The sequence below is a fragment of the Pteropus alecto genome, unplaced genomic scaffold (assembly GCF_000325575.1).
Source record: "Pteropus alecto unplaced genomic scaffold, ASM32557v1 scaffold75, whole genome shotgun sequence".
Classification (NCBI taxonomy): domain Eukaryota; kingdom Metazoa; phylum Chordata; class Mammalia; order Chiroptera; family Pteropodidae; genus Pteropus; species Pteropus alecto.
Window position 1 is genome coordinate 12,769,501 of NW_006440638.1, and position 15,490 is coordinate 12,784,990.

The 15,490-nt window shown below is 35.5% G+C and overlaps 1 protein-coding gene across 2 annotated transcripts in view; it reads left to right on the forward strand.

Moving 5' to 3' along the window:
* SUCLG2 (succinate-CoA ligase GDP-forming beta subunit) overlaps positions 1 to 15,490 on the forward strand; it is a 250,538-nt gene that overhangs the window by 129,722 nt on the left and 105,326 nt on the right. For both annotated transcript variants that reach the window (XM_015593808.2, XM_025050706.1), the window contains exons 5-7: positions 1,003 to 1,155; positions 3,093 to 3,182; positions 10,170 to 10,266. In XM_015593808.2, the coding sequence (XP_015449294.1) occupies positions 1,003 to 1,155; positions 3,093 to 3,182; positions 10,170 to 10,266 (340 nt within the window). The remainder of the gene's footprint in view (positions 1 to 1,002; positions 1,156 to 3,092; positions 3,183 to 10,169; positions 10,267 to 15,490) is intronic.

Genomic DNA, 15,490 nt, shown 5'->3' on the forward strand with positions numbered 1-15,490 from the left:
ATATAGTCACAATAAAGAAAGAGGACCTTGGAAGGATGTCTAAGTTATAGTATTAAGATTAAAAAAAAGAAGAAGAAACAAAGGCCTGCAAGTATACATAATGTGCTTGCGCGTGCAAGATCAATCCATTGCTGTACTGCTTGCAGATGTATAGAAAAAAGACTAAACAGTTAATAGTGATTTTCTTGCTAGGGTTGCTGTGCAGAGTTGTTAAGGTTGTGTAGAGCCAAAAGGACACTCGTCTGAGGCAGCGAGTGGGGAGTACATCTTTCCATTCCACTTGCCTTTTGCTCAGTCATGGTCCTGACATGTGACCATATCCTCCCAGAAGAAGAGGCAACTTTTTTCGATTATCACGAAGATTCCATATGGTCTCATGATCATGCTGACTAGTGTGGCCCAGGGGTCATATATGTGCAGCAGGGGGCTGCTTTCACTGTTTCATTTATATACTTTTGGTATCATTTGCATTCATTTTGAACAAGCAAAAAATGTTTGTAATTTCAAAGAAAGTATAAATTGAAATAAAAATACAGTAATCCAAGAGGCAGAAGTATACAAACATATGAAGCATCAGACATACTGTAAAAAGAATCCTTCTTTGGCAACCAAACCGGGTTTTCTACCAGTGCAATTTGAGAAAAATCAGTGTGGTAATATATATGTACTGTTAATGTCTCAAATTAAAATAACAGCTGCTTCCCTGGAGTTTTTCTTAAGTGTCAGGATTTCTCAAGGAACTAAAAAAGAAGATTAAAGTGAGAAGGTTCCTTGAGGCAAACCAATACTTGTCACTTGAACAAGTTAACAGGATCAATTAAGGAGGTGAAAATGGGCATTGTGCACCATGGGAGCAGAACTCTCAAATCTCTGGAAGCAAACTCACTGGGTTTAAAGAGCCTGAAAATGAAGCTGTTTGATTTGTGTAGCAAGTTTGTATAGATTTCCAAAAGGAGATTAGTTTGGTGCTGAATTAATTTGACTTTACTACTAATGTGGTAGGTGATGGTTGCTGAAGCCTTGGACATATCCAGAGAAACCTATTTTGCGATTCTGATGGACCGGGCCTACAATGGCCCCGTGCTGGTGGGCAGCCCCCAAGGGGGCATCGACATTGAAGAGGTGGCAGCTTCAAATCCAGAACTTATTTTTAAGGTATGTTTAGATTCCTGGCTATGCTTTGCTCATTGATTGCTGTTGTAGAAGCTGTTAAATATTTTATGTGGCCTCTGAGACTGGTAGCAATATTTCTCTTTCTGGGACTTAAGGCATGACGATATTGAGTTCTTTTTCTTACTGGGCACCCAGTTGAAAGTTGAGTAGAACCGAGGTATTCACTATTCAAGGTTTTTTCCTCTACTTTTTCCTTCCCTCCCTTCCTTCTTTCCTCCTTCCTGCCTTTTCTTCCTCCCCCATTTCTTTCCATTCAACCTGCCCTAAGAATTAACCAGTGGAAGAGGACTGATATTTCCATTTCCTCTTGGTTACCTTTACCCATTCAACAGTATGTATGATCTAGAAAACCTTTCCAAGGAGACTAGATGTGACCTAGAGACTGCCTCGATGTCTCTCAACAATATTGATATAAAATAGAATCCTTCTAAAGTCCAGATTCTTCGTTTCTTTCCACTCTTTAAATTGTTTTCCTTTTATTGATATTAAGTTTCTACTCAGAAGTATTCGAGATCAAACCTTCACTAGCTAGCAAGTTTCTCAGTGTTTTTAAGCTTTATTTTTTGAATCAGTAAAATGAAAATGGGGGTAATTGCTACCTCATAGAATTGTGAGGCTTAAATGAGGTGATATGTATAAAGTGCTTCTCAAGCTACCTCAGCTATAGGAAAAAAATATATAAGGGCTTATGAACTATAATTCCAGTTTTTAATCCTAGGTCCTTAGCATCAAAAATTCAGATAAAAACTTGTTACAGAAATACTCATTATTTCATTTAGAAAGTGATTTTGTTTCCCTTCAAAATACGGGAAATTTACTTCTTGAAACTCTTTGTGTAAAGTACTGATACTTTGGTTTAAAAAATATTTTTATCAACTTTACATATTTCATTTAACTGCCTTGGAAGTTAAATTGAGACTTTACCTGCTGGTTTATGAATACAGGTGTTACCTCTGCACTTCAAAAGTAAAGCTTTCCTTTTGTAAGCCAAAATGGAGCAAAGCAAAGAAACTTTTACCTTAGGACACATCTTGCTAATGGATGCTCAGAATAAGATAAGGTAAAACACAGATGCTCACAGAGACAGTTCAGAGCTATGGCAGCTTGATGCTGAGATGCCGAGTGTAGTTCCCAGGGAAGGAGCTTGGTGGGGCCACTCTCCCTGTCCAGGGTGCATCCTGCCTCTGTAACGGCTCCCTGCAAAACAAATGCTGGACACTATTTTAGCTTTTTGCCTTTTTTTTTTCTTGTAAAAGTGAAAATCCTCTTCAGGTTTCTTTTGGTTATAGAAAACAAATAAAAGCGAAGTGCTGTAAAGCAAACTTTCAAAAAGCAGGGATACCTGTAACACCTAGCCATTTTCAAAATTAACATGATATAAAATAAGCAATTCCATTTATTAAGAGAATGCATGAAATAATGTACATATATGAACAGTGCTCAGTATCTAGGAGAAAAATGGCACTTTGTAAAGCTAAGGTATTCATAATTATTATCATCAATAGAATGTTTAAATCATAAGGTAATATTTAACCTATGTGACAAGCTTTAAACTTAACAGCAGTATTAGGCAGGAAAACCTTACTTTGGAAGGCTTCCAAAAGATGTCATAAAAATTTACTGACTAAATATTCGTCAGTGCCATCTGTATAGTAATTAAAAGTGAAAATTGGCATCCGATTGTTTTGTCAGCATGCCACCCTGAAGAATTATATAGTTTTTAGAAAGGCGGTTTTATAGATGGTCTGCTAATTAAAACATACCCTATAGGCATCTGCAGTAGCCACATTCAGAGAGCTCTGGAAATGTGCCACACTTTAATTAGTCATTTGCAACTAAATACGAAGCATTTTCTTTTGAGGTTGTAAGTCTTCTCACTTGACTGTCTGAATTTTGTTTATTTGATTCTTTTTTACCAGGAGCAAATTGACATTATTGAAGGGATAAAGGACAGTCAAGCTCAGCGGATGGCAGAAAATTTAGGCTTCCTTGGGCCTTTGAAAAACCAGGTACATAAACATTTGGAGGCCAGTGTGTCTGACTTGTTTCAGAAAACATTTGAAAACTTGCTTAATTGTCTCTAATGTTTGTGATTACCAGGAAACAAGATTATTAATTGTTTTATATTTTTTTCCTACAGTTGTATATGATGAAGAAATTATTTCCCTGATGTTCTAAAAGAGGATATTTATCGTGTATGTGTGCGTGTGTGTGGTCACAGACACATTCTTACGTATTTATCGTGTATGTGTGATATGTATGTGTGCGTGTGTGCGTGTGTGTGGTCACAGACACATTCTTACGTATGTTAGTCTCTATTTTTTCCATAGCATTGCAGCACCAGCGAATGAATTGTAAGAGGCAGTGTAGTGGTTAGAAGCACAGGCTATCGAGTCAGGCAGACCTGAATTTGAATCCTGTACTGCTACCCAGAGCATGTGTGATTCAGCCCATCTAAACGTCAGGTTCATTATCTGTAAAATGGGAATGATGAAATCCTGAGATGTTAGAATGAGGATTGAGTACACTGATGTGTGAAAGTGCTTATTCAGTACTTTGCAGAGGTCAATTATTGTTATTAATTGTACACATTACTTTGACTGCTATTGTTTCATAGCTAATGGCCATTTGAGTGAGTATGAATGGGATGAAGGTGATATTTTATTAAAAACAGCTTAAAATATGCCAATTTAGTAATTATCTCCATTGATTTCAAAGACAGAACAGCTGGCCTCCAAGTTATTAAGGAAGAGTCTGTCTCGAGGATCACAGTCTTGCATTGCCCTTGGTCTAGCCTGTGGAGCCTAATCATGTGTCTACATAAGCAAGCTTACTTGTCTCACAGCTAAGTCAAAAGAGCTTAGTGGCTATTGTTTTCCTCCTTCATTACTAAGTGTCTGTGTGTATCTGTGTGTGTGTTTGTTCTCCTAGGGCTCTGGGTGGTTACAGAGCATTTCCTTTAATTTAGTTGGGCAGCATCCCTTCAGCAAAAGAGTAGATTTTACTTTTCGTCTTTACTTTTTCTTTTGATTGATTCTATTTCTAGAAGTTTAAGAGTAAGAATAAGGCAAATCATAGAAGGCGAAGCAGAATAAGACTTTAAAGTACATATATGTTTAAATTAAGAGAAGAGAGCACCTATTTGAAGATGGAAGGAAAGGACCTTTTAGAAAGTAAAAGATTCAGGAGGTTAAGGGGAACAGAATCACCTGGGACTAAACCTCAGAAGTTATAGAGTCGGGATTCCAGGAAAAATTAGAGGAACTAATTGTCATTTCTGACAAAGAGATGCCAGGATACTGATCTTTTGAAAGGAAGATACTGGACGATTTCTAAGTAAGGGCTATAGTGGTTGATTTTACCTCTTGAGAATGAGACCACTAACTATATTATTTATTAAGAGACTTGTTGTGTAGGGGTGATGGTCACCGAGAGCCACGCTCCCACATAGTGGCTCACTGTGTTCTCTCTACTCAGTCCTACAGTCAGCTCCAGAATGTGCTCAGTAACCCTGTTTATGTTTTCCATATCCCTTTGCATATCTGTATTTCTCTTTGGCGTTTGCAGTGATACCTGCTGGATACTAATTTGTACCATAGCAGGGACTTTTTCGATCTTCCTCACTACTGTGTCGCCAGCAAAATGCCTTACATATACATGTATTAAGTGCCTAAGAAACAGCTGCTATATGCATAAATAACTGAAACAACACATCTAGGATGTTCACTTTGAAGAAATTTCTCAGGAGTTAGTGATAGGTAGCTGTAAGTGGCAGGAGGATAAATCTGGAGTGGGCCAGATCTGCTGACCACATAGTTTGAAAGCTCAGGAGATGAATATAACAGAGAGTTCCAGGGAAGGCAATAATAGTATTACATATGTCATAAGAGCCCCCGACCCCAATATGATTAGAGAAAATTAAGACTTATTTATAGCTGTTAAATGGCTGAATCATGTTTTCCCAGTGCCCCAGACACTCTAAGTTTTAAGTGAGTCAGCTACGGAAGGAAAATAAACGTGCACGTTCTCAGGGGTCATTAACAGCTGACTGTCATTATATTTTTTTAGCTTAGTGTATCAAGGAAAGGAAAGAAAATTTTTAATTCATATTTTTTTCTCCTTTCATTGCTGACTACATAAAAGGCTTTAAATCTTCATTTAAATCAGCAAAGTTGGAGTGAGCATTGAGTGGGTGCTGCTTGCTCTGCTGGGCCCTAGGCAGCTGAGACGAAATGTACTAGCTGTTGTTCTTCAGGGGCTCACCGAGCAGAGATCAGCCTAGTGACAATGATTATAGGAAGAGGGAATGTGAAAGAGAGGGAGAGAGAGAGAAGGTGATCTTAGTTGTAGGTGTGTTAGAATTTGTTCATTTAGGGATACTGGTTATATTTGTATAGTAGAAAGTGGAATATATGACACAGATTACACTAGAGTTATAGATTTGGGAATCTCTGCTTTGTGATGCTTCCTCAAGCCATGGAAGTTGGTGAAATGTTCCAGAAAGCCAGTGGAGGAGGCATCTGAGAAGAGAAAATATTTTAAATGATCGTTAAGGTTATCCATTGCTGACCCTTTGATAAAGAAACATTATCTTAGAGGTCCCTTAGATTCAGTATGACTTGAAAGTTACTTAATTTTCGTCTAGGATATGGTTTAGGCATTTAGAGATATTTCACTCATGAATGAACAACATATAAAACAATTATCTTATAAATTTAATATCTTTCCTGTGACTCATGCCTGTTGTCTCTAAAATGTGATGTAAGGTTTAACAAATGTAAATATCATCTTGCATAAAAACTACCAAGTATGTGTTCCTGATGAAAATCTACTTTAGCAAGGATTCGCTGAAAAGACTAAAGCTACAGGAGAGCTGAATATGACTAAAAATTTAATTTTGTAAAGAATGTCTTAGTTATCATCTATACTATTAATTCCTGAACACATTGGCACCATAAATTGTCAACATGTGCCTCTAGAATTTAAGCTGATGAAATGATCCAACTGGCCAAGTTAATACCCGCTCTAACACCTCTAGGAGTGGTTTGTACTTCTGGCTAGCTTTAAGAACCATATGTGAATGTTGATGATACTAGTTTCTGGAATGCAAGAAAAGTATTTAAAAATTTTTTAACCTGTTAAAACATTTTTGAAGATACTTGTAAATTGTCAGGGTTTCAACCATATGGCCTCAAGGATATTTGATTTTAGGCATTTTAATTTTTTAATTACTTAACCAATGGCCTTAAAATAACATTGATTAGTAGCAAAAGGAAAGAAAAATTTTCTCTATAGTATGGTTATGAACTGAAGAAGTAGATAGCAGTAGCAAACTGGCTGATTGTAAGTTACTAAGCAGAATGTTTTATGTTTTTTTTTTTTGACTAATGTTTAATTTCTTTTTAAAATTTGAACATATTTAGGAAGCGGGGGAGCTAATTTCAACTTGCCACAGGCCCTGCCATTTCCTATTATTACACCTGGTCAGACTGATGCATTGCCTACCCAGCCCTTATAGTCATTTAATGTATAGCCTCTGGAATAAGGCATATTCTGTCTCCAAGCCAGGCTGGTTCTCCCTTGTAGATCTTACAACACAAATCTAATCCTGCTCAAAATCCATTTATTGTTTCTCTTTGTACGAGAATAATTATAATAGTGAATAACCTCCCCTCCCCCCAATGCTGTGTTGATGTGTAATTACAATGACATTAATGTGCAGAAAATTCAGGTTTTATTCTAAGCTAGGTTGATATAGGCTTAAGAAGTTTTGAAGTGACCCAACTGTCCACTGACAAATGAATGGATAAACAAAATATGGTATATACATAAAATAGAAGGTTTTCAGCCTTGAAAAAGAGGGAGATTCTGACATGTGCTGCACTATAGATGAGCCTGAAGGACATTGTGCTAAGTGAAATTAGCCAGTCAGAAAAAGACAAATAGGTATGATTCCGTTTGAGATATCTAGAATATTCAAATATATAGTTATAGAAAGTGGACTGGGGGAGGGAAGAAGGGAGAGTCTTTTAATGAGTATAGAGTTCCAGTTTTGCAGGATAAAAAAGTTCTGGAGCTTGGTTGCTCAAAAATGTGAATATAATTGACAACGTTGAACTGTACACTTAAAAATGATTGAGATAGTGAATTTTATGTTATGCATATTTTTTTATAAAAAGATTTAAGTAGTTGGGATAAGTTCTTATATATTTATGCACCAAGAAGTTATTTCTATTATGTACTGTCTCTTTGTTATTAAGTTAGTCATTAATTCAACTAATATTTATTGAGTATTAACTCTGTGCAGAGGCTGTATAAGTAATAGTAGGTGTCGCAGTGTCCAGGAATAGACATTATGCCTCTCTCATGCAGCTCAAATTGCAAGCTCAAATTGATGATCTAGAAGATCTCTAAAAGTACAAAAAAATATTCGATAGTGTGTTACTTATCAGCTTTGCACTGTAACACAAAATCTTTTTGGATTAAAAAAATAAATGCTAAATAAAGGAAATCTTAAAGAGTATTTGAAAAAATAATGGGAGGATTGTTTTAATACTCTCAGAGTGGGACCAGCCATTTTGAAGTCTTACAATAAGTCAGAAGCTATAAAAGAGGGACATTATTATTATCAAATTCCCATGTGGCAGAAGTAACAAAAATATGGATAAAAGGTAAACATTAAAAGAGAAAAGTATTTGCATTTGTTATTAGATGAAGAGCTAATTTCCCTCATATAAAATCATCTCTTATAAAATAATAAGAAAAAGACTAAAGTATCAAAAAAAAATGAGCGAAAGTCATAGAAAAAGAAATACAAATGTTTCTTCAGCTCATGGAATTATTCTGAAACATTCCTTAATAAGATCGAGTCAAAACTATATATGAAATACCCATTTTTCACCTAACACACTGGCAAAGATCAGATAGGTAATGATCGTGAATTAGAACAACAGCCTCTATGATCCTGGTTTGTAGGAGGGGAGATTATTGACACTTTCTACCAAGAACAATTTATGATAATCTTTTATTATTAAAATGCCCACAACTTTTTTGCTCCACTCTTGGAAATGTATCCTATAGATGTTTAATCACATGTATGATATACATACAAAGATAGGTAAGGCAACATTTGATGGAATGTCCAATTATTGGAAACCAAATGGCTATTATTAAAGATAGGTAAAATAATGAATTATGATACATCCATATAATAAGATATGCAGCCATTTAAAAGAATAAGATTGCTTTATTTGCACTGCTAATGAAGGCTCTTCAAATTCTATGAAGGCATAGAAGCAGATTTGTTTTTTTTAAAAAAGATGAACGAAGAATATGTATGCATAGTTGCATATGTATAGAATATCTCTCAGTGTGGCAACAACTAATAAGGTGACTGCTGCAAGAGTTGAGATGGGGAGCAGCGAGTCCAGTTAAGGTTCAGAGAAAACCCTTTGTGTGCCTTGGGGACTTTGTATCATGTACATGTATTATCGAACCAGAAAAAAATTAATATTAAAAAATATTTAGTCTTAACTTATTATGTATGTTTGCTTACTTATGTCCACTGGGTTTCAAATTACGATTTTAGGAAGTTTACAACTACATATAAAATAAATTAAGATAACATGAATTACATCTCCAGGAATTCTTCAGTCAGTACTGGGACAAAGAAACCATTCTCAGTATTTACGCCAGAGAGACTTTATTCTAAGGAATTGGTTACATAGATACATAGATATGTGTAGAGCTGAGACCTTTCAGAGTGGACAGAGAGGCAATGTAGAGCTAAATAGCAACATGTAATTGTGGCTAACTGCGTGACTGAGGAACAAGGAATAAGGCGGTGGTGTTCTGTATTGGGATACAGAAGGTAGAACTCTGGTGGGCCTCTCTGGTGGGAGCTAAAGTCAGAGGAGGAGATGCTACACAAGGCAGAAAGAGAGGGGAAGAAATACCCCAGCTTTTGCCTTCCTCCCACCTCCTGTCTCCCACTGCTGCTTCCCATTGGCTGAATTAAGTTGGAAGCAGCTGGCCCAAGAGCCTTGGAAACTCAGCCTACAAGTGTCAGCTCCCTCATATACAGAGTAGAGATGGGATAAAGCTGTTTATGTTGGCAAAGGGAAAATCATGGCTAGGAGATAAGATGGAGCCGAGAATGAGACTGATAGCCAACATTCAGCCATGATTGCACAGTCTTGCTGTTCTGCATCACAGGCTCTGTACACCATAGGTATGAGGTTTCTAGGGTGGTATCGTGCCTCATTTATGATGTCTTCCCCTAGCCCCAGTTCACACAATGCCAGCATGTTATGATATAGGCAGTTAATAAATCTTGGTTGAAAAGAATGAATGAATGAGTAAACTTCAAACAGAGCAAGAAAAATGAAGTCAGGGCATCACGTCCAGGAAACTTTGGATATTCCTACTCTTTGTGGTTTATGGGACAAATTGTTTTCAGTTTGAAATGTGCTGTTCAGTAACTGTACTGTTTAGGACCTCAATCTTCCTCTCTTGCAACAATTTCCATTAAATACTCAGTAATTGTTGTTTAACAGATTATAGGTTTGGATTGATGAATATGATAACTGTTTTATTTCAGCATAATTAGGAAAACCTAGTCATTATAAACTCTCAAAATCATATTTACCTTTTACTTAAATAGAAATCGTTTGTATTAATGATTGTAACTCATATCATGGCATAACTCAGCTAATAGGGACATGATAATTTACAAAGATTAACAGCGTTTTTAGGCTGTACTGAAAATATTTTGTTTTCTTGATAATGGTCTTTTCTGGTGTCTAGAGGAAAGTTGAGCAATTCCTTCTAATGAATAGCAGTAGAAATTAAAATAATTATGCTTTTCTGTTTTTTCCTTCAGAAAACCTAACTGAAAATAAAGACATAACTTGTTATTTTGAAGGTTTCATTAATCCAACAAAATAAGTGTTCGTTTACTGCTTTGGTGTAATTTCATTTCACTTGATCGCATTTAGGCTGCAGATCAAATTAAGAAGCTGTATAATCTCTTCCTGAAAATTGATGCTACTCAGGTGGAAGTGAATCCCTTTGGTGAAACTCCAGAAGGACAAGGTAAAAAAAATAAATGAGAGAAAACAAATGAATATAATTATTCATGCAAACTATAAATTAAATTGTACAAAAGACCGCAGCTTTGCATTAATTCCTTTCAGTATTTTAATTTCTACCATAGTTTCAAATGTCCCCATGATGCAGTTGAACATTTCAGCACTTGAGTTTGTTTGTAGGCAAATGCCAAGCCTCAGAGGAAGCTACTTATGTTTTGTTTAGAAACATCCATCTACCAGCATCCTCTTATTTTTTCAAGGCCCATCACTATGGTAAAGATTTGAGTGGAAACAGGAGTCACTGCACTTGGGTGTAATGAATGTACCTGCTTTTATGGAATTGGAACCGCTTGAAGCTTTTTAGTTTACTTAAATATATATAAATTCACCTTGTGTCCGCTGTTGGAGTTCCATCATCATGGTGAAGTTCTTAGTGCCCTACTGTCCACCTCTTTCACCTTACTTGATTACCAGCTTCTGCTTCAGGTGGGAGAAGGAGGCCTTTTTGTGGGGAAGGTTTTTTATATCCATCAGGTACTTGTAGACTATAACTGTTTTATATCTCAGGACCTACTACTACTACACTTTGTCTTGCATACAGCAATTATTCAATAAGTTCTTATTAATTTGATTGAAAAAGCTTGTGTATGTGCATGTGTTTGGGGGTAGGGGTGGGAGAAAAGGTGGATAAGATAGTGATAACTGAAAGTAAGTTCCATGAACCTTATCTTTTTTGGTCCATTTCACCCCTAATGTCTTACATGCTAGTCTCTTTGCCTAGAATGTTGTGGTAAGTCAGTAAAGGGGGATTTGCCATTAGATTGGTTAACGAGGTAATCTGTTATGTGCATATACAACCAAGTTGTAGACCAAACTGGATGATTCAGTGTTTTACAGAGGGGCCACTGTTCAAATTATGGAATTGCCGTGTTCTCGCTACAGATCTAGGCTAAGTCTCTTGATTTGTTTTTGCTTTTGTTTTTGTTTTAATAGAAAAGGGTGATAAAAATGATAACTATCTTGTAGGGTAGTTCTCAAAATGAGGAGACTGGTGTTTGTGTAAGCATCCAGTGTCAGATACAAAATCAGCTAGTCCTTGACATTCATAATATGTAGTTCCTCTTCTCAAGTAGTACAACAGTATTCCAGGAAAGATACGGATTTCATCTGTTTGTCTATTTTGTTGTTGTTGCTATTGTTTTATTAAATATTTCAAATTAGGATAGGAAAAGAGCTCATGTTTAGGAAGCCATTGAAAATAATATATTTCATGGTTTACACAAGTGACCACCAGATAAAAAATCTGTGGTAGGTCATTTATAAACAAGCTACCTTATTCATAAATACTTTTAAAATTTCATCTGTCTGTGAAATCATCTCATATAGTGAAGAAAGGATGGGGAAGAAAACTTTTTAAACTCTTATGCCAGCCACTATGATAAACTTTTAATATATTTTTTTATTACTTACATTTTCTTTTTTATTACTCACAGCAACCTTGCAAAGTTAGGAGTTATCTCCATTTTATAGGAGATTGAAAAATTAATGTGACTACCCTATGAGCAGCTAGATTTGACCTGGAGCTGGGATTTGAACCCATGTCTTTCTCATTACAGTATGTATGTTGATTCTGATATGCCAGGCTGAGTAATAGTAACCTGCCCTCTTTTCTACTTTTTCCTTCTTAAATTATTAATTTGCTTTCACCCAAGCGATCTAAAAGTAGTCTTTGGTTTAGCACTATCAGTCAAAATTTATTCTGCATTGAGCGACTGATAATTAAATCCAAGAAATGAAAGAGAAAGAAGTTCAATATAAGTTCTTACAGGCCATATATTGCTTTTTAAACTAGTATGCACAAGCAACCTAGTTATTTCATATTCAAAAAAATGGAAATTCAGTCATGGAGTGGGATAAAAGTCAGGCTTTACTACTATTTTCATTCAGTCCTTTGGGAAGTTGACAGTCACAGATTGTAGTCTGACAGCAGAGAATAGGGATATGAGAACCTTTTCATAAAGGGTGTTTATAAAACTTATGAAATCCGAAGATTTCTTCTTAAATATTAAGAGAAAGAAAAATTCTTGACCTTTTTTTGAAGGAATCATCATAAAATATATTCCATGTATACAGTTCATTAAAACATCTTATGTGATATTTTTAAGAGCAAAATTATCTTTAGCTATTAATTTGTTCATTGTACCATAAAAGTTCAGCTGTTGAATTATAATCACAATTAAATGAGTGTGTTGGTTTATAACTCTAATGAGCAGTAGTCAAATTAAACCCAATTAGGAAACAGTGATTAATGACCAAATGTACAAATTGATCTTCATCATTGTCACAATCCCCTAAGCAATTCTTTATTTAGGAGCTGTAAGAGCAGTCATTTATATCTTAGCAATATTGATAATCTTAATATTTATTTTTTTCACTTATATCAGTAATAGCAGAATATATAACCTTTTACATTAAAACTTTGATTTAACAATTACTCTTTTAATTTAGAAGTTTAAGGAGCTTGGCATCACACCAAACATTTTTACTTTAAACTTATTGTAGAGTCTCTTTGTAAGAGAATTTCTTCAGTCTTCCACTGCTTGTTGAAGAACATATTTTAAAAATCCAGGTGATTGATGATAACTTTGTACAACAGGTGATAACTAGGTTGAATGAAGAGCAATGGCTTTGATAACATCTATACTGTGAGGTCACCCATGGGAAATTTTTGATGTGGAGAAAGAACTGCAGTCTAAGAACTATTTTTTCCAATATCATTAATAATCTGTTTCAAAGACTATAATTTGACAATACTGACTGTCATGGAGTTTAGTGACTATTGGGATTTTAATGGTTATTAGTGATGGAAACCAACATGAGCCTAGTTTTTGTTAAAAAGGCCCCGGTTGAGTGAGGGGGACTTATTTTACCCATATAACAGGGAAGTCTAAAGAGTGGACTGGCTTGAAACATGAAGAGAATCAGGGATTCTTGGGTCTTCCAGCCCTCCTGCCTCTGGAGGCAGCAAATATGACTCCTAGTTCTCATCTCTCCTCCAGCAACCACAGCAGTCTTTTCAAATGATTGGTCCCACTTGGGTCACATGTTTATACTTAGACCAGTCACTGAGCTGGAATTATATGGTATAAGAGAAAGGCAGTTTCTTAATAGAAAAAGAGACACTGAATCAAAACATATCTACCAGAATGAGCCTAACTTTTATTGAAATGAAAGGAAACTGTTAATTAGTCAAAGAAAAATTCACTGTTTTCCTTGCTTGTCCAATTGCATTGCCAGAATTAATTCATTAAAACTGTGACTGAGTTAGAGGGAAGGTTTTCTTTATCATTATTTATCTACTTATACATTCATTCATTCATTCATTCATTCATTCATTTTGAAAGCCATTGTGATATTGCACATTTTATTTCATTTCTTCCCACTGTCAGCCAGATCTTTGTGCATACAGACTCCTTTTTTTGGTGTCTTTAAAATAATGTTTCTCAATGGGGAGAATGGACATTTTGCCCCCCAGAGGATATTTGCAACGTCTGAAGACATTTTTTTATTAAGATATAATTGACATATATAACATTATATTAGTTTCAGATATATAGCATAATGATTCAATATGATCACCACAGTGAGTCTAGTTAATACCTATTTTGTTTGTCACAACTTGGGGTTTGGATTGCTACTTGTTTCTAATGGATAGAGACCAAGGATGATGCTAAACATCCTACAGTGCACAGCACAGCACCCTCTTCCCCCATTATGTCAGTAGTCCCGAGATTAAGAATTCCTGTTCTAAGGCATCTTCATCAGTTGGAGCACAAATCAATTAACTGAGCTAAAGGAATGAAACCCAATCCAAAACTGAGTATCTCACCAATATTCCATGAGGATTAAGGCTGGATTAAAGTTAACTGGCACATCAAATCCCTTTCTTGCTTCAGATTAATTTCCCTAAATAACCACCCTGTTGCTTTGTGTTAGCAAGTGCCCATGTTGTTGGTGGGTGTTTCTCTCTGTTTCTCTCTTTATGCACAAGACTATTTTCAAGAACACTTTCAATTCCCCCCATCCCCAAATCTACCTCCCTCCTTGTATCTATTTTCTCTTTTTGCAGCAACTAAAAAAAAGTTCTAAAATGTATACAACTCTTAGAACATCAATATTTAATGGAAAGTGGGACTAATTTGAAAGTATCAGCATTTTAAGACCACCTTGGCAAAGCACATTTCAATAGCACATTATGGTTATTTATCACAAATCAAATGCAATACATTGCTTGAAGACAGATTATTTTTCAAACTAATTATGACAATCTTACTTCTTGCTGGTTTTATGTTTCTTTTATTTGTGAGTCTGCCCTCTGAAATGTATTTTTCTTTTGTTTAATTCTGTGGCACATTCTTCTGTTAAAACTCTAGGGTCAGAGGCCGCTAACTGCCAGTCATGTTCTTCATGGAAGCTGTTGAATTAGTGGTTCACAGAATCTCACACCACTGAACAAAACAAAAACACCCTATGAATATAAGTACTGCAGCTTTCTTTGATATTTGTTCAGAAGGAAAATTCATTTGTATAATCTATCAAGCATGTAACAATGTGCTTTTGATGGTGAAAATTGTTTTATAAATATTAATAGGTATGTTTTTTCACCCATTTTGTACACAGAATGGCCTTTGTTCAAGTTGAATTTTCTAAAGAATTGAGGTTTCATTAATGTGACATTGAAAATTTCAATGTCTGAACCAAGCTCAGCACCTCCAAAAATACATTTTACCATAGTTTGTTGTTTTATTAAATGTAAAAGCTAAGGTTTGAGCAAGCAAGTTTATTTTATTGCCCTGCTGTTGACATGGACATCAATCAATTTTTTAACACACCAGCTATAAAAGTGTACTTGGAGGGGACTTACAGGGGGGAAATAAACATATGAGTCAATCAATATTCAGGGATTAATCTACTCCTTTTGTGCAAGCTGCAAGTTTTTGTTTATTTTGTTTGTTATACTCTTTTTTTTCAAGCTAGTAGGATGCACTTTTCGAAGTTTCTCCTTCACTTTAATTAATGTGATACCTGAAGCTATTCTATACAAATGTGACAAGAACTGTGACTTATCCAGGATTGGCAACCTTTTTCTGCAAAGGACCATGTAGTCTGTATTGCAACTACTCTCTGCAGTGGGACTGTCTTGGGACATCAGCTATAGAAATACATAA